This window comes from Takifugu flavidus, chromosome 14 (genome assembly GCF_003711565.1).
Source record: "Takifugu flavidus isolate HTHZ2018 chromosome 14, ASM371156v2, whole genome shotgun sequence".
In the NCBI taxonomy this organism is placed as follows: Eukaryota; Metazoa; Chordata; class Actinopteri; order Tetraodontiformes; family Tetraodontidae; genus Takifugu; species Takifugu flavidus.
In genome coordinates this window covers 4,380,583-4,395,348 of record NC_079533.1, presented here as the reverse complement: position 1 = coordinate 4,395,348, position 14,766 = coordinate 4,380,583, and the positions used below count along the sequence as shown (strand labels likewise).

At 41.6% G+C, this 14,766-nt stretch overlaps 2 protein-coding genes and 2 long non-coding RNA genes across 7 annotated transcripts in view; 1 reads left to right on the top strand and 3 right to left on the bottom strand.

The window, feature by feature from the left end:
- Window positions 1-811: 811 nt before the first annotated feature.
- On the bottom strand, window positions 812-3,758 carry hspb1 (heat shock protein, alpha-crystallin-related, 1). Its single transcript, XM_057055581.1, has 3 exons — window positions 3,315-3,758; window positions 2,027-2,090; window positions 812-1,412 (listed from the first exon to the last, which is right to left on the bottom strand). Exons 1-3 carry the CDS (start codon window positions 3,697-3,699, stop codon window positions 1,259-1,261), a joined length of 603 nt encoding a protein of 200 aa, XP_056911561.1. The 5' UTR covers window positions 3,700-3,758; the 3' UTR covers window positions 812-1,258.
- A 2,026-nt stretch (window positions 3,759-5,784) lies between these two features.
- On the bottom strand, window positions 5,785-6,589 carry LOC130538187 (uncharacterized). The gene is made up of 2 exons (XR_008953800.1): window positions 6,504-6,589; window positions 5,785-6,459 (listed from the first exon to the last, which is right to left on the bottom strand). It is a non-coding gene; the product is annotated as an uncharacterized LOC130538187 (long non-coding RNA).
- Window positions 6,590-6,744: 155 nt separating this feature from the next.
- LOC130538194 (uncharacterized) lies at window positions 6,745-11,434 on the top strand. 2 transcript variants are annotated; one of them, XR_008953809.1, is made up of 2 exons: window positions 6,745-6,876; window positions 10,978-11,434. It is a non-coding gene; the product is annotated as an uncharacterized LOC130538194 (long non-coding RNA). The 2 variants fall into 2 exon arrangements; XR_008953810.1 differs by lacking the exon at window positions 6,745-6,876 and adding an exon at window positions 9,147-9,317.
- srrm3 (serine/arginine repetitive matrix 3) overlaps window positions 7,093-14,766 on the bottom strand; it is a 62,062-nt gene continuing 54,388 nt past the window's right edge. For all 3 annotated transcript variants that reach the window (XM_057055539.1, XM_057055541.1, XM_057055540.1), the window contains 4 exons: window positions 9,433-9,695; window positions 9,035-9,286; window positions 8,832-8,957; window positions 7,093-7,614 (listed from right to left, as the gene is read on the bottom strand). In XM_057055539.1, coding sequence (XP_056911519.1) covers window positions 7,335-7,614; window positions 8,832-8,957; window positions 9,035-9,286; window positions 9,433-9,695 — 921 coding nt within the window. In that variant the 3' untranslated portion in view covers window positions 7,093-7,334. The remainder of the gene's footprint in view (window positions 7,615-8,831; window positions 8,958-9,034; window positions 9,287-9,432; window positions 9,696-14,766) is intronic.

Below are 14,766 nucleotides of genomic sequence, written 5' to 3'. Positions count from 1 at the left end.
GTACTGGTGTTTGTGTACTGGTGATCTGGTTCAGGTTGTATTCCTGCCTGATGACAGCTGGGATGGACTTCAAACAGGAGTAGGAAACTCAGTCCTAGAAATCCCACTCTGGCCAGGTTTTCTGTCCTGCAAGCTAGACAACCGCTTTGACCAACTTGGATCCTAGGAGAAAAATGCACATCTATCTGGTCGGACAGAAAAGATGGCCTGACTTATAGGACCGGGTTGCCAACCTCTGACGGTCAAAAGAAACAGATACTTATGTATATGTGACATGTCAAGTGGTCAGAATTAAATTATGTTCTGCTCTAACAATAACTAAAAATAAAAACATCAAGAAAACAATACCGCTAACTCTAACGATAAATTACATGCACACAGACACAGAGCCACCTTTATTCTCTACTTAGTCTGTAATCAGTTTGTGACATGCTTCATTAACTATGCATCAATCTGTGTATTAAATATGCCCTGTGATAAAATTATGCCTTTATGGGGTTTATGCCACATTTCCCTGCACATGCATGAGAGAAATTGTCTCATTTATCAGCGTATGTTATACTTATTTTACATATAATCAGAGTTACTTGTAAAAAAACAGAGATGAATAGTCCCCTTGAAAACAATAATCATGATGTATTATGTGTCTGCAAATGACCCTTAGGATTAAGAATTAATCATTTTTGAAATTGCATGGATATTACTAATGGATATTAACTTGAAGTTTTAGCATTTTTCAGTTTTGGCTTTAGACAACAGACTGATGTTGTCTTAACAAAGTAACAAATCTAGAAAAAAAAGACACAAGGTATTTGTTTTGCTTTATTTATTTATTTTATTTGTTCATGGCAGTAATATTTTTTTTTTTTAATTTGTGTGGTGGAACTTAGAGGACTCCACAGGAGGGAGCTCTGTGTGTGTGTGTGTGCGTGTGTATGTGTGCGTGTGTGTGTGTGTGTGTGTGTGTGTGTGTGTGAGAGAGAGAGAGAGAGAGAGCACGTGCGGGCATGCATATGGATGTCTGGGTGAGATCGAGCTCAGCTTTATCTGGATTCAGATGCAGAGAAAGCAGCAGCGTGAGTGGACATATAGCACTGCTTGCAGATGTGCACGATGCTCAGTCACTTTGGCTCGTAAGCAGAGACTGAGCTGAGAGGCAGAGGGAGGTCAGTATTCCTCATCGCGCATGCGTGCGTGTGTGTGAGAGAGAGAGAAAGAGAGAGAATGGGGTGGTTGTGCAGGTGGGATGCCTGTCTTCCTACTTCTGCTCCACAGCCTTCTTGTCCACAGTGACAGGTATGGATGTCTCGGAAGCCTCAATGGCTGCCACTTTCAGAGGGGCTTCCACAGTGAGGACCCCATCAGGAGACAGGGAGGAAGTCACCTTCTCAGTATTGGCTGTAGAGGGGAGCCTATAAATGAAATCATTGGTGAGTCTGAGGCAGCACTATAACCTGTTCTTTGGTGTGTGTGTGTGTGTCTGTCTGTGTCTGTGTCTGTCTGTGTCTGTGCTGGCCCCTGGATGGCAGCAGAGTCTTGCAGCTCAGTCAGGACAGCTGTCAGGACACTGCTGATTTCCACAGCATGAAATTCAGCTGTGAGCAGTTGCCTGGACCCGTACCAAAGCTACAGAAGGAATTGCACTAGGGTGGCATCACAAAAAAAGCCAATCTGTACTGCAATGGATTTATGACAGGTTTGCTTCTCTGTACCACAAAAACCAGTCAATTAACCTATTTCCCAGTTTGTTGTTTCCACTGATGCCAGTTAAAATGGTATAAACACTAATCTGATCTCTCTTTATTAGCAATTTACTGGGATATTTTTAAAATAGTGTTGTGGATCCTTTCGCTCATTTATTAAATATCTCCACCCTTTGATTATTTTGCTGGTTCATTCTGAATTTCACTAATTATTTCAGATTCACTACCAGTAGTGATACTTTCCCATACAAACGGCAATAATTTGAATCGTAACTTTCACTCAAAATCAAGTAAAAAACTCAGTGTCCCCCTAAAATACTCACGTGTATTTCCTTGTGAAGGTTCTGGACACAAATCCATGTTCGTCCTTCTTCTCTTCATGCTTGCCTGGATGACAACAGAGAGCACAGTTCAGTCTAAATATGGAACTAATCTGCTCTACTCTGGGAAGAATTCTGTTCAGTTTTTCCCAGTTTTTCAAGAGTGCACCCTGAACATGTTTTTAAAAAGGAAAATAAGTGACAATTAAAGGAACTGAGACTTTTGAGCCATACGTAGAGACCATTTTAGACTTCTCACATCCTGTCTACTGCTTATACAATGTGTTACTTTATTCGTGTACATGAGCAGAGGCCTCTGCTGATGGGCAGCAATAAAGAACATGAGGTGTCCTGCGAAGATGGAAGATGAAAAATCCCCATTATATGGCCATGTTGTCCTTGAGCCTCAGATACGACAGAGGCGCAACAGCAGAGGTTTTCACAGTAATTTTAAATCCTTTATCCACAACTGAGTTGCATGAGATCATTCTATTATTGGTGCATGCATAAAAGGGGCTGACGATGTCATCTATAAAAATATTCCTGATCTCTCTGGTGAAACATTAGAAACAGGACTCAGCAAATTCCACTCGGCCTCAATTCCGTGCTTTGTTTACCTTCTGATTTCCTGTCTACTGGCAGCTTCACAGAGACATTGTCTCTCTTTCGAGTGCAGGACACTGGATCAGGACTATGAAGGGGCCCTTTTAAAGCAGCAGACAGAGCAGTGAGTCATGGCTAAAGCCACAACTGCAGGTAAGTGGCCCTTTGTGAAATAATGGTGAGGCAGAGCGAGAGTGGCGCTGATTTCCGTTGGGTTTCCACTTGCTTTGGCCACAAACTCAACAGCCATGCTCTGCGTGCTGTTGATGTAAAAGTTCCCTCACACATTTTGAACCCTTTGTTGTTCCTGCTGCATGTGTTGTTCCTTATGTTGTTCCTGCTGTAGCAGTCCTGCAGCCAAACACACCCAATGGCTGAACTAAGGTCATAACAATGTAGCAGTGTTGTCCTGTGCTCTGATCTGCCTGTTTGTTTTTACCTGATCTCGCCTCACTTTCTATTCTACAGTGAAGACACAAATCTTAGCACAGTGGAATAATCTGTTTCCAAGCCTTGATAATTAATGAACGGATGTTAGAAACACACAATACTTTGTTGTGGTCTTGCTTGTAACATTAATAGGCCTTGTCAAGACAGAGTGTAAGTTATTGAAAGTTGTTTTTAATATCTAAGAGAAATACATCCTGATCCTGAGTACAAAGACTTTGAAAAGTGTTGGAAGACTTACCAGTGATTTCCACCATTCCGTCTTTGGTCTTCACCACCAGCTCCTCTGGTGAGAAGTGATTCACGTCCAGAGACACCTTCCAGGATTCTGGGGTCTGCTTGATCTCCGACATGCCACTGCTCATCTGGCGGGACAGTGCACGGGCCTGCTGAGCCATTGTGGCTCCTGGGTACAACCCATGGGGCATCACAAAACCCATATCAGGGGCCAGGATGGAGGGCCTTATATACCCGGGCCAGTGGGTGTTGGGAAATGTGCTCATGTCCTCGGGCAGAACCGGCATACCAAAAGCCTGGTCAAAGATTCGGCTGTGCTGGTGCCAGTCGCGGAATGGATCCCAGCTGGGGCTCCGGAGCAAGGTGAAGGGAATGCGTCTCTCAGCCATGGCTCGGTTCAGGCTTTCCAGGCTTGCGTCTGAGTGCTGTGCCTCTTAGCTGAGAGATTTTATAGACCGCTCCTATTTAAAGAGTCCTCCCATCTGTCCTGAGCCCCAGCCCACCCCCCTCCACGCGTTTGTGGAATGGGCTAGAAGTTCTATTAGTAGCAATGGAGGCACACTGTTGGAATCCAGGCCTATCACAACTGCCCAGTACTGCCCAGGATATAAGCCCGGTCTCCCCCCTTTCTGCCTTCTCACTCCTCCCATCCGAAGAACCCAGTAAGCTGCTGGGAGATCAGTCTGTAAATCATTTTATGTGGTTTTAACTGGGAAATACTGATCTACTGCTGTTATAGTCTGTGTCAAACATGATAAATGATAATACCAGTATCATTACTAATCCATAACAACATTTACTCAAGGGTGTACGATCAGAGTTCAGGGATACTCTTTCCAAACTCCCAACATCCCTTTACTGTGTTGTTCAAATTATCCCATACGAATTCTTCACATTTGAAATCACTGTAAAATGAAGGCATTTGTTTTAACTATAAGAATTGACTAGTGCCGCCTGGGTTGGGGGGAGGGGGGTTAGAATTCACTCAACATGGGGGATGGTTCACTCAACATGGGGGGGGGGGGGGTAGAATTCACTCAAAATGGGGGATGTTTGACATCCCCTTGTTGAGCGGGGGTTTTCCCCCACCCCCAACACTCATGCTGGTGAAGCCAATTCAATCAATTCATCTTTATATACCGTCTGTTACAATCAAAGATTCTCTCACAAAAAACTGCTGGTACAGCATGTACATAACACGCAAAATGAACAAGGAGTAAGAATAACTAATTTAGGCGTTATTTCTGTTTATTGTCAGGTATAATATGTTCTCCTGTAAATTTCCCCGTTGTGGGACAAATAAAGGAATCTGAATCTGAATTCTCCTACTGCTGCTGAGGTCTTAGTCAAACAACTGTCAACCAAACAACTGGTGGTGTTTAATGGGGGTGATGAGAAGAATCCAAAGGTGTTACCCCCATCCACCAGAAGAGATGATAAAGCCAATTCAATTTAGCCTCTCTTATAATCAAAAAGGTCTCTATGGGTGCTTTATATAAAACCCAGGGAAACAACATGATGTCGGGAGTTTAGAAATGTCATCCCTAAACTCTGAACATACACTGAAGCCAATTTTGTCATGGATTAGTCATAATACTGAGATTATCAATGGCCTGAAATAGAGTCATGAGCAAGAATGTGTCTGTATTTTATTACCTCTCCCCCACCATCATTGAGGTGTTGATGTGATTGATGAGGCTCCTTTCCCATCCTCCTCTGGCTTGATGTGCTGATTATCTTATCAGATACCCACCATATTACCCATTGTTCCTGAGGTCTGTAGCCCAAATGGCACTGCTCCCCCACTTTTTTCTTTTCTCCCGTTTCTTCCCTTTATATTGTTCTGATTTGCATCCTGACCCATAGCCATTGTATTCTGACCCAGAGCAAGTAATCTCAAGGTCCTTTTATTCAGAAAGACAAAGGGACCCTGAGATTACTGCTCTGGGTCAGGTCAACGACTTCGACCAGCTTCGACCGTTTACCCATGTATTCCTATACGTTATAATAAACTCACACCACAGCAAACCTATAACCTGAACTCGAATGATTTCCTCAACAACATTGTTATAGTAGCATGTATTGGAATGTTGTTGATATCAGGTGAATGCTAAATAACCGTTTATTTTATTTAGTCTCATGAAAAGAAAGGTGGTTGAGGTTTTCGGTTCTCCTCCTGCTCTGGTCGTGCCCGAGGTCTTAAAGGTGCCTGTTAAAGAATCTGCTTCAAGAAAAGCTCATTCGGGAAACCCTAAAGAATATAACTTATACTATCATTGGCTCTATTTGTATTCTCACCATTAGATATTTTATTTTTATAAACAGAAAACGGCTTTTACACAAAGCCTTTTTTTGGTAATAATGAAAAACTTTGAACTGCAGATTGTCAGTATTTGGCAGAACTTGTTCATACTCGTATGAGTGCCACCTGCAGGCACAGCAACATAAGATTATAAATGAGTAAGGAGTGAAAATTACTTTATTTATGCATTTATTTCTGTTTATTGTCAGGTATAATACATTTTAAAATACAAAGAATGATATGGAAAACCAAAGGAAGGGTTGGAATAATAACAACACAAGAGGTTTACTGAATATCATAGATAGGAAAAGTCTGCTTATACTGGAAAATGTAACACTAACATAGACAAATGTTCAGGAAGACTTAAAGCATGATCCCTGATTGTATGGCCAGGTTGGTAACCGTAAAGTACACAGACATGGTGGCCCAAACTACACAGGGGTGTACCACACGAAACACAGTAGGGTACAATTATATGGTGGTGCTGCTCCTTAGCATAGGTAGAGCCATGGTAGCTTGCATTAAAATGAACTGGTACAACATCTCCATGAATAACCACAGTGAACAATCTGTCCCGCTGGATTCAAATCTCAGAGTCACGGCTATGAAAGTTCACTGATCGTAAGCCTTCGCCATGACACATCCATTTTGTGGAAAACATACGCATCAGTTTTTTGCTTTGAAGACAACCAAATCAGACCCCGTGGCAAAAATATAAATAAATAAATAAATAAATGGATCAATAAATACAACTGAACTAGAAACAACTGCAACAACAAAAATGAGTGCATGAAGACTTTCCCGCACATATGCATGAGTGCAGTCGCTACTGCACCTGTGCGCACACCTGTGTGGGTGCGCGCGCGCACACACACACACACACACACACACACACACACACAAGATCAACATAATAGAAACAGAATAACAAAAGTCTTTTTACCTGTGTCTACAGATCTACTGTATATTGAGGGCGGATGTGTCCTTTTGTCACGCTGTAGGTTTTTTCTGATGCATCATGCTATCAGAGCGTGATTCAAACTAGATAGGTTACAGTGCATAGTTCACAAAGCTGAAACATCCATAGAGACAAATCTATGCAATACAGTTTTGATCATTCAAAGTTGTTTTTGTGTCCTCACTTTTCTCCTGTTCCATCAGAAATCTTTGTTCTCACATGAGTTGATCTCTGCACTTAAATGGAAGTCTTTCAGTGGATGAATCCATAATGAGGAGTGAAACAACAAATGAAAATCATGATTCAGTAAGTCATTCATTTGTCCTTCAGTTGATTTCTTCTATTGTCAGAATAAATATATTTATTTACAGAGTGATATATATATGTATATATATATATATATATATATATATATATATACACACACACACACACATATATATATATATATATATATATATATATATATATATATATAAATATCACACACACACACATATATATATATATATATATTATTTCCAATGAATTCATTTTTGGTTGCCTTGTGACAGGGGAGAAATAAAAGTGCTCTGTGGGATGTTGTTCTTTGGGCTCTACCAAATGGAATGTGGTACCATATTAATCCAATACCCTATAAAAACCTTTATAAGTAAAGACATGGACATTAGCACTCAATCAAATATGTTTCTCCTCTTTGATCCCAGCTTTGTGTTAGAGACAGCCTAAGGCCCAGGACTGCGCACCAAGCATGAATGCTGTGCTCAGAAACCGGGGCTATCATAGCTGCTGCGGCTGTTGTAGCTGCGGTGACTGCGGGATCGACTCCTGCTCTGGCTCCAGCTTCTGCTTTGGCTGCGGGTCTGACTGCGGCTCCAGCTGCGACTGCGGCTCCGGCTGTAGCTCCGGTTGTGGCTCTGGCTTTGGCTTCTGCTGCGGCTGTAGCTGCTGTAGCTACAGCTACGGCTGGGCCGTGGGGGGCTGCTCTCAGAGCTGGATGATGATGGACTCGGCCGGTAGTAGGGGATTGGTCTCTTCCGTGCACTGTGGGAGAGAACAGAGTGTTTCCGGTGTGGGCAGATGAAATGGATGCGTTAGTGTCATGATCAGGTGCATGAAAGGTTAATACAAGGTTTGGTGGAGTTAAAGGAGAAATGTGATCAGTGCAGGATCTGAAATAGATCAGCATTGTGAGTTAAAAAGACATACAGACACACATAGACACATCTCACACACATGATACATTTCCAGTTAGTGTAAGAGAAGCTTAGATTGCCTTGTTAATTTCCACCCTGGTAGTACTTCCTGCAAGATAATGAGCATTCAAACACAGTCTCCCAGTGGAGGCCAATGCACCAAAAAAGAATCAACTGTCAGCAGTGCAGAGATAAACACTATCAAGGTGGTACTGCTGCCACAAGGCATGTGCCACCCTGTCGTGTCAGCGGTGCTGAAGGTTGTGCCGAATGGTGCAGCTTCGAACCTTGATTGTATTTAATCTGTAGAACATTTGCATGTGTTACAGCATTAGTCCGTAATGGCAGTGAGATGCAGCTTCAGAGTGTGAGATTCTGTGTTTAAAATTCAGAAAGAAGGTAAAGGAGCAAAAAGATAAGCGGGAGGCCATGTTTACTCAACCCTCTGATGGGTTTGCTGTTCAGTCGAGCTTCAGGAGTCAGCACACTCCTGCTACACAGCAACTGTTACCAGGGTAACAAGCCTGCAGCAGCTCAGCAGCATCCCATTGTCTGGGCATCAGAACCTTTTGGATTGGAGCGAGAAATAACAAACATGACATCCATGGCTGGTGCACACGTGGCATAGATATGAATGAGCATCATCACAACAGCTTTTAAAGAAATCATCTATGTTTCACAAGTAGGAAGAGAGAAACATAATTTCATGACAGCTCCAAACGAACCATCAAAAGTAGAAGTTATTGTTTCATTTTTTTTTTTAAATCAGCGCTTAAATGTTGAGGAATATGAAAAATGTTTCTGCTAATCCATGAAACTGTTCTTCATTTCTTTATTGCTTTGAAAGTTGTTCACCAAGCGTACTGATCTAACAGCTCTGCAAAAAAAGGATGACAGGCAAAATTCTTAATGATTAAATAAATATTTGAAAATAGAAAGAATAGATGCAGTGAAATCATTATAAAATCATTGTTTCATTTCAATGTCCTTTCTCTGTATAGAAGTTAGAAAAAATGGGAAATGTCAGAGAATGTGATATGATTGTACGACCATAAACTATGTCACCTGGTGATCCTGCGGGCCTCCATGAAACTGGGCGAGTCTCTTCTTCGTTTGCGAATTGGAGAGTAGCTGCGTGAGCGGCGGCGAGCTCTGCTATCGGCATCAGAGTGGTTCGCATTTTCCCTCTCCCTGATACAAAAGAACCACGACAGCAGCAACCAAATGAAAACTGATTCAGTGAGCTGTGAAAGAGAAGAAGGCTTTACCTGGAGTTGTTTTGCCTGATGTGGGGGGACCGAGTCTTGTTGGGTCCTCTGTTCCTGGAGCCAGAGCGGGACGATGAATGTCTGCTGCTCAGTGAGCTGCTGCGATTTCGGAGGTTTGGTTTGCTGTGAGAATCATCTTTCTTTTTGCTAGACTTGTGGGCGTGGCGTCCCAGAGATGCTGAGGGGCTCCGGTGGCATCCCTGCGCCCGATTGGAGCGGTGATGACGCTTAAAGGAGTGGCCACCTTTTGACCTGCAACAGTGGGCAAACAAGCAAAAAAAAGGTTCAGAGATGTTTGACAGAAGGATAATATCAAAAATTTTAAACTTGATAGATGTGACATTCCATTAACATCAACTACAGATAATTTGGAGAAATTATCAGCTACAGATGCCTACTTTCTCTGATGGTGAGAGTTCCTCCCTCTGTGGGTGTGCTGGGAGTGGGCTGAGTCACTGCTCTGCGCGGTGGAGGGCCCCCTCTGCCCCCGCCTCCTCCCTGACGAGCTCCTCAAGGCTGTGCTTCTGCAGTCCGCACTCCCAACCTTGCCAACTGCGGCGGCCTGTCCTGTTTGGCTACTGCTTGTGTCGCTCTGGAGCCTCTGCTCTCTTGGTGGGTTGGACTGGATGTTGGCACAGCTGGAGGTTGACCGATGGGGCTTCTGCAGAGAAGCAAAGACCAACAGAGCGAAAAGAAGAAGAAAGGAGAAGTAGAAAAAGAGCGTTAGAGATGTTTAAGGCTGTGGAGTCAGTGCTACGGTGTACTTGCCAAAAGAAGGTAAACATCTAAAAGAAAAAGATGTAGGTTTTCTCCATATGGCTTATAGATAGTCCTCTATGGTGCAGCGCATGCAATACTTGGCATGCAAAACCATAATGATTTGAAGAAATTATAATTGCAAAAACAAACAAACAAAAAATAAAAGGAGGAAACGAGGGAAACAAAATCAAACAAAAATCAAATAAGTTTAAGAGCAGAGGCAGAAAGTACAGAGCTACAGATTTCTGAGAGCTGAAAAGAGGACTTCTTCAGTTTTACGAGAAATGGTTGGAAGAAATTAAACAAAACAGGAAGAGAGGACAACTTGACAGAACAACACAGAAATGGAAGGAACAAAATAAAGATCACAATTGAATCAATCGAATCAGAAAACGAATAGTCTGCTTATGTTTTTCTGGATTTTTTTCCCCTGAAGACAATTGCTGAGATGTGAACAGCGACCCATTTTCTTTCTTTTTTTTTTAAAATGGTTACTCTTGTTTAACTCCCTTTTGGTTAACATCCACTTACCAATAAAGTGGTATTCCCTCCTTTAGTAGGTAAGGTATGAAGAAAAGGGAAAAGTGGGGCAACATAAGTGCATCATTAGATTCACAAAATGCAAGAGAAAAAGACACAAAACCCTTCCCTGGCAGTGACTCATGAGACAGTGTATGAAAATCAGTGGAATAGAACTGAAAAAGCAAAGTGCAGAACCACAGTGTGAAGGGAATCCCACACAGAGAGAACATCCTTTGGATCTGGTCTACCTCCCTAAACAGAGAGGAACTACCCACCGACAGGTGGGGGGGGGGGGGGTTCTTCACGTTCTAGCAGAGAACAGCACTCTCTCTTCACTTTCCCTCATGCCTACAGGCTTCTACACACACACCAAGCTCAATGGCTCATTGTAGAGGACGCTTACATTTGTCTTACTGAAGTTAATTATTGAAGGTTTTCAGTGAAAGATACTTTTGGAGCATATTTGACTGCTCATGAAATGTAATCAAATTTACTTTTAAAGTAAATGTGAGATCTCCTTACGTGGACTTTACCTGCAACCAGTATGAACTGCCGAGATGACCATTTCCAGTTTCTCCACCATATTTGTTAGTGATGGAGGTCAGATTAATCACTGATTATTCTGGCTGATATTATTGCTGACTGTTCTTTCTTTCACACAGGTGGCGCGATCACCCTGTCGGCTCATTAACACGACTTGGAAGACTAAAGGCTGGACTACAGTGCAGGAAGAGCGATAGTGGCCAAATATTAGATCCATTTTTAAGCCATGTTTAACTATTGAACGCACTTATTGGTGTATGTGTGTTGGTATTTGCTTTTGGTGGTACTTGGAAGTTTTGATTTTACTACATTAAAAGTTTGAAATGTAACCTTAAATAAGTAACTACAATATTCATTCTGCAGTAGTTGTGTTCTGCACTGGGTCAGAACAGAATTCTTGTCTAGCCATTTAAATCTAAAGATCTTTTCATCTGTTAGCCTTTACCCCACTGAGCTGCAACACAATATCATTTTACTCTGTAATACCCAAATACTGTAAACACATGAGGGAAGAGATACCCAGAGTAATACTAAAAGAACTGTTTCAAGATTGATTAAAAAAAGTGAGAAATGCCAGCCGGGTCAAATATAGCTTTTGTAGGTTTTTAACTTCTATCTAGATTTAAAAGGATATTCAGGAGCTCACTCTTAAGTAGGTGATACAACGTGTACCTCTTCAAAGGAAGGTGTTTATTTTACGGCTCAGTATGCATTAACGTGAACTGTCTGTGATAATTCATTGCTTTGTATACAACAAAAGCAGCGGCTGAACTTTGCAGTAGGAAAGACAGTTATTGAAATTGTTGCGGTGAAAAATCACAAGACGGGTGGTCGGATTCACCGACAAAGGGATGTTGAACAGACAGGAATGTATTCTACCAAAAACAGAAAGAAAGAAAAAGAAAGTATTGGACCTGAGAGATAGAGTGGGACATTGGACTTCAGTATAACGATAAGGAGGAAAGAGGAAAACCAGAGCTCTACACAATCCAGTCTTTTGAGTTTTAAATAATAATGAATGTCTCAATTTGGTTTACTAAGAGAATGACAGAGGAAAGAGAGAGAAAAACATTGATGTCACTCAGGCTAGGGTGTTTGTCACATTCTCATCTGCATAAAGATCACGTGCGTAGGCAAAGCTTTACCTACCTTCCATTTCAATCAGTGACACGTATGCAATATCAACAAAAAACAGGAAAGAAAGAAAAGGAGTGTTCTCCGCAGCGAAATGGGAAAAAGACAATGACCACGTTTAGTATTAGCGCTGCATATTCTGTTCAGAGACTAATGAATGGAGAAAAGAGAGGAGAGGAAAAAAAGAAAATCCAGATGAAGTTCAAAACAGAACCAAAGGGATGAGTCTACAGGAGAATCTATATGATTTGCTTTGTCTTTTTTTGCTTGTACAAATGCAGCCAAATGTGTACTGAAATACGTGTGTGTGTGTGTGTGTGTGTGTGTGGTGTGTGTGTGTGTGTGTGTGTGCGCGTGTGTGTGGGGGGGTACAAAAGCTAGCGCGAAGGGAAATAGAGGAGGAGGACTACATGCAGAGGTGACAGATGTGAGAGCCACGGCCATACATTACACGGATGAACAGGTGAGGGAGGGAGAGAGGGAGGGGGGAAGAGGTAGTCATCTATGTAGGCAAACCTTTTCTTTTCAAATGATGTTTTTGAAACACGAAAACAAGAGCAGACTGTTACTGACGGTGTGCCTGAGCTCTTCCGGCTGTTTGTGAAAATATTCATTAACAGAGGCCAAAAGAACAGTTCTTATCCACTGTGCAAGAGTCAGCCATGTCAGGGTGGTTCCCAGCGAAATGGCCGTGTGCTGCTCTATTAAAAAAGTCGGAATTCTGTGTCACACTGTTAAGCTGCTATGTCCCTGATAAAGTTAAAAAAATGGTTGATCTAGATATAGTCTGATCTGAGGTACTTTGGAAAAATGTAGCTCAGTACTACATAAAGCTTTACATCTCCCAAAAATAGAAATAAAACCCACCAAAGAAGATAAATAGTAACTGAGTCCATAGTAGAGAAGGATTCTTTTCCCTGTAGAAATAAGATGTTCATTGCATTTCATTGGAGATTTGTTATTTAATGAAACAACTCTAAACACATTGTTTTAGGTTTTCAAACGCCAATAAAAGCAGCACACAGCTGAGCATTTGTTTCCTACACAGTGCATGAGACAGATCTAACCAGAACTGTAGGATGACTGCAGGAACATCAACAGGGACATTAGACAACCACAGCTGCTACACAAGCAGCTTCAGAAACACAGAAACTGTCACATCGCTCACATCCATCTTTAACTGCATCCTGGATCTGTCACACATAACCATTCAACTGATTTCAGTAAAGGATAAATATTTGATGTTCGGGCAGCATTCCCAGCACTGTCAAGACTAGCAGCATCCCATCTGAACACCCCCGACAACCTTGGATCAAACAGACTTCCCCATTCTGTAATCACCTGACCAGAAAGACTAAAGAAACATCAGTAACATGAAACACCCCACCACCAAAGTCAACATGCACATCCACATGGTAAAGACACGCAGCAGCACTTGTTTAACTCATGGCTGGCATGGCAGGAGCTGTGTGGAGGCCTGTGGAAGAGGAGCAATCTATCACAGAGCAGAGTGTGCGCTTCAGAGGAAAGAAAGCTATACTGACATGAAGAAACTGGTGCACATACCCAGTTAACCAACTTGGTCCAGTTCCAAAGCATTTGTGTGCTTTTTGTATAAATGAGACAGAAAAAATGGGGCATTTATTCATGTGTAAATATACTACTGATATGAAAATGATAAACAATAATACACAGAGAGAGAGCATTAAGAAACATGCAAGCAGGAGTTGAAACAGAAGTCATCAGAACTCTGCAGTGAGTGTTTTCACAGTTTTGGATGTTTTGTCATTTGATGATGATCCCATTACAGGAAACTAAGATGATATGATGTGGAAAGTCATTGTCGAATTTTAAGACGGTCCCCTCCAATATGCAGGATTTATAACTAATAATTAAAAATTGGAAATAAAATTACAATATTACTGTGTGAACATGTGTCACAAGTGCCATAATTAACATGACAAACCAAAACTACTGAATTTGACATTACTTTGTGTTAAGTGCTAAATCCATCAGCAATGCAGATAAATCCTGCCATCTGCTGGACAGCAATATTGTAATTTTTCTTTTAACTCAAATGTGATGCACCGTAATTGTGATGGTGTTCTTTTGAAATCATGCAGAGCTGTTCTAAGGATTTTGGACTTTGTGAATTAAAACACTGTTGTTGTCTTAATATGTACCTGTTTATTTAAATTGTTGCATATTAAAAGCAAACCAAAATGAGGCTAACTGACTGTAATCCTATGAGGACCATGTTTTTCAGAGGCTGAGAGTGACATGAAAAGCAAGCTTTCATGCTTGGTCTCTTGTGTTATCCTTCCGTATTCAGTGAATCTATGACATGGAAAATTATAAAAATTCTAAAATTTTAAATAACGGCACTATCCACATTTGACCTACATTGACTCCAATTCTTCTAAACCACGAGTTGGTTCGTTTCTGTTTTGATATCTTCTAGTTTAAATCCTCCATAAAAGCTTGGAGAGAGGCCTGAGTGATGGAACAGAGGCTGCAACTCGCCCTGCCTTTGACACAGCATTTTGATCGAGATGTGCATTAAGTAATTGCATCAGTTTGGATTGCAGGCTGTTATCACATTAAAACATCATCAGACGTCCTTGACTTTGACTCATTATATCTGCAGGGATGCATCTCATTCTTGACTCTCTTCTCTCTTGAAATTGAAAAATCAGATCTGTCTCTTTCTTTCAACGTGGCCTACAATCATCTGCTCATTATAAACCTACCTATATTCACATTTGCCCAAGTGG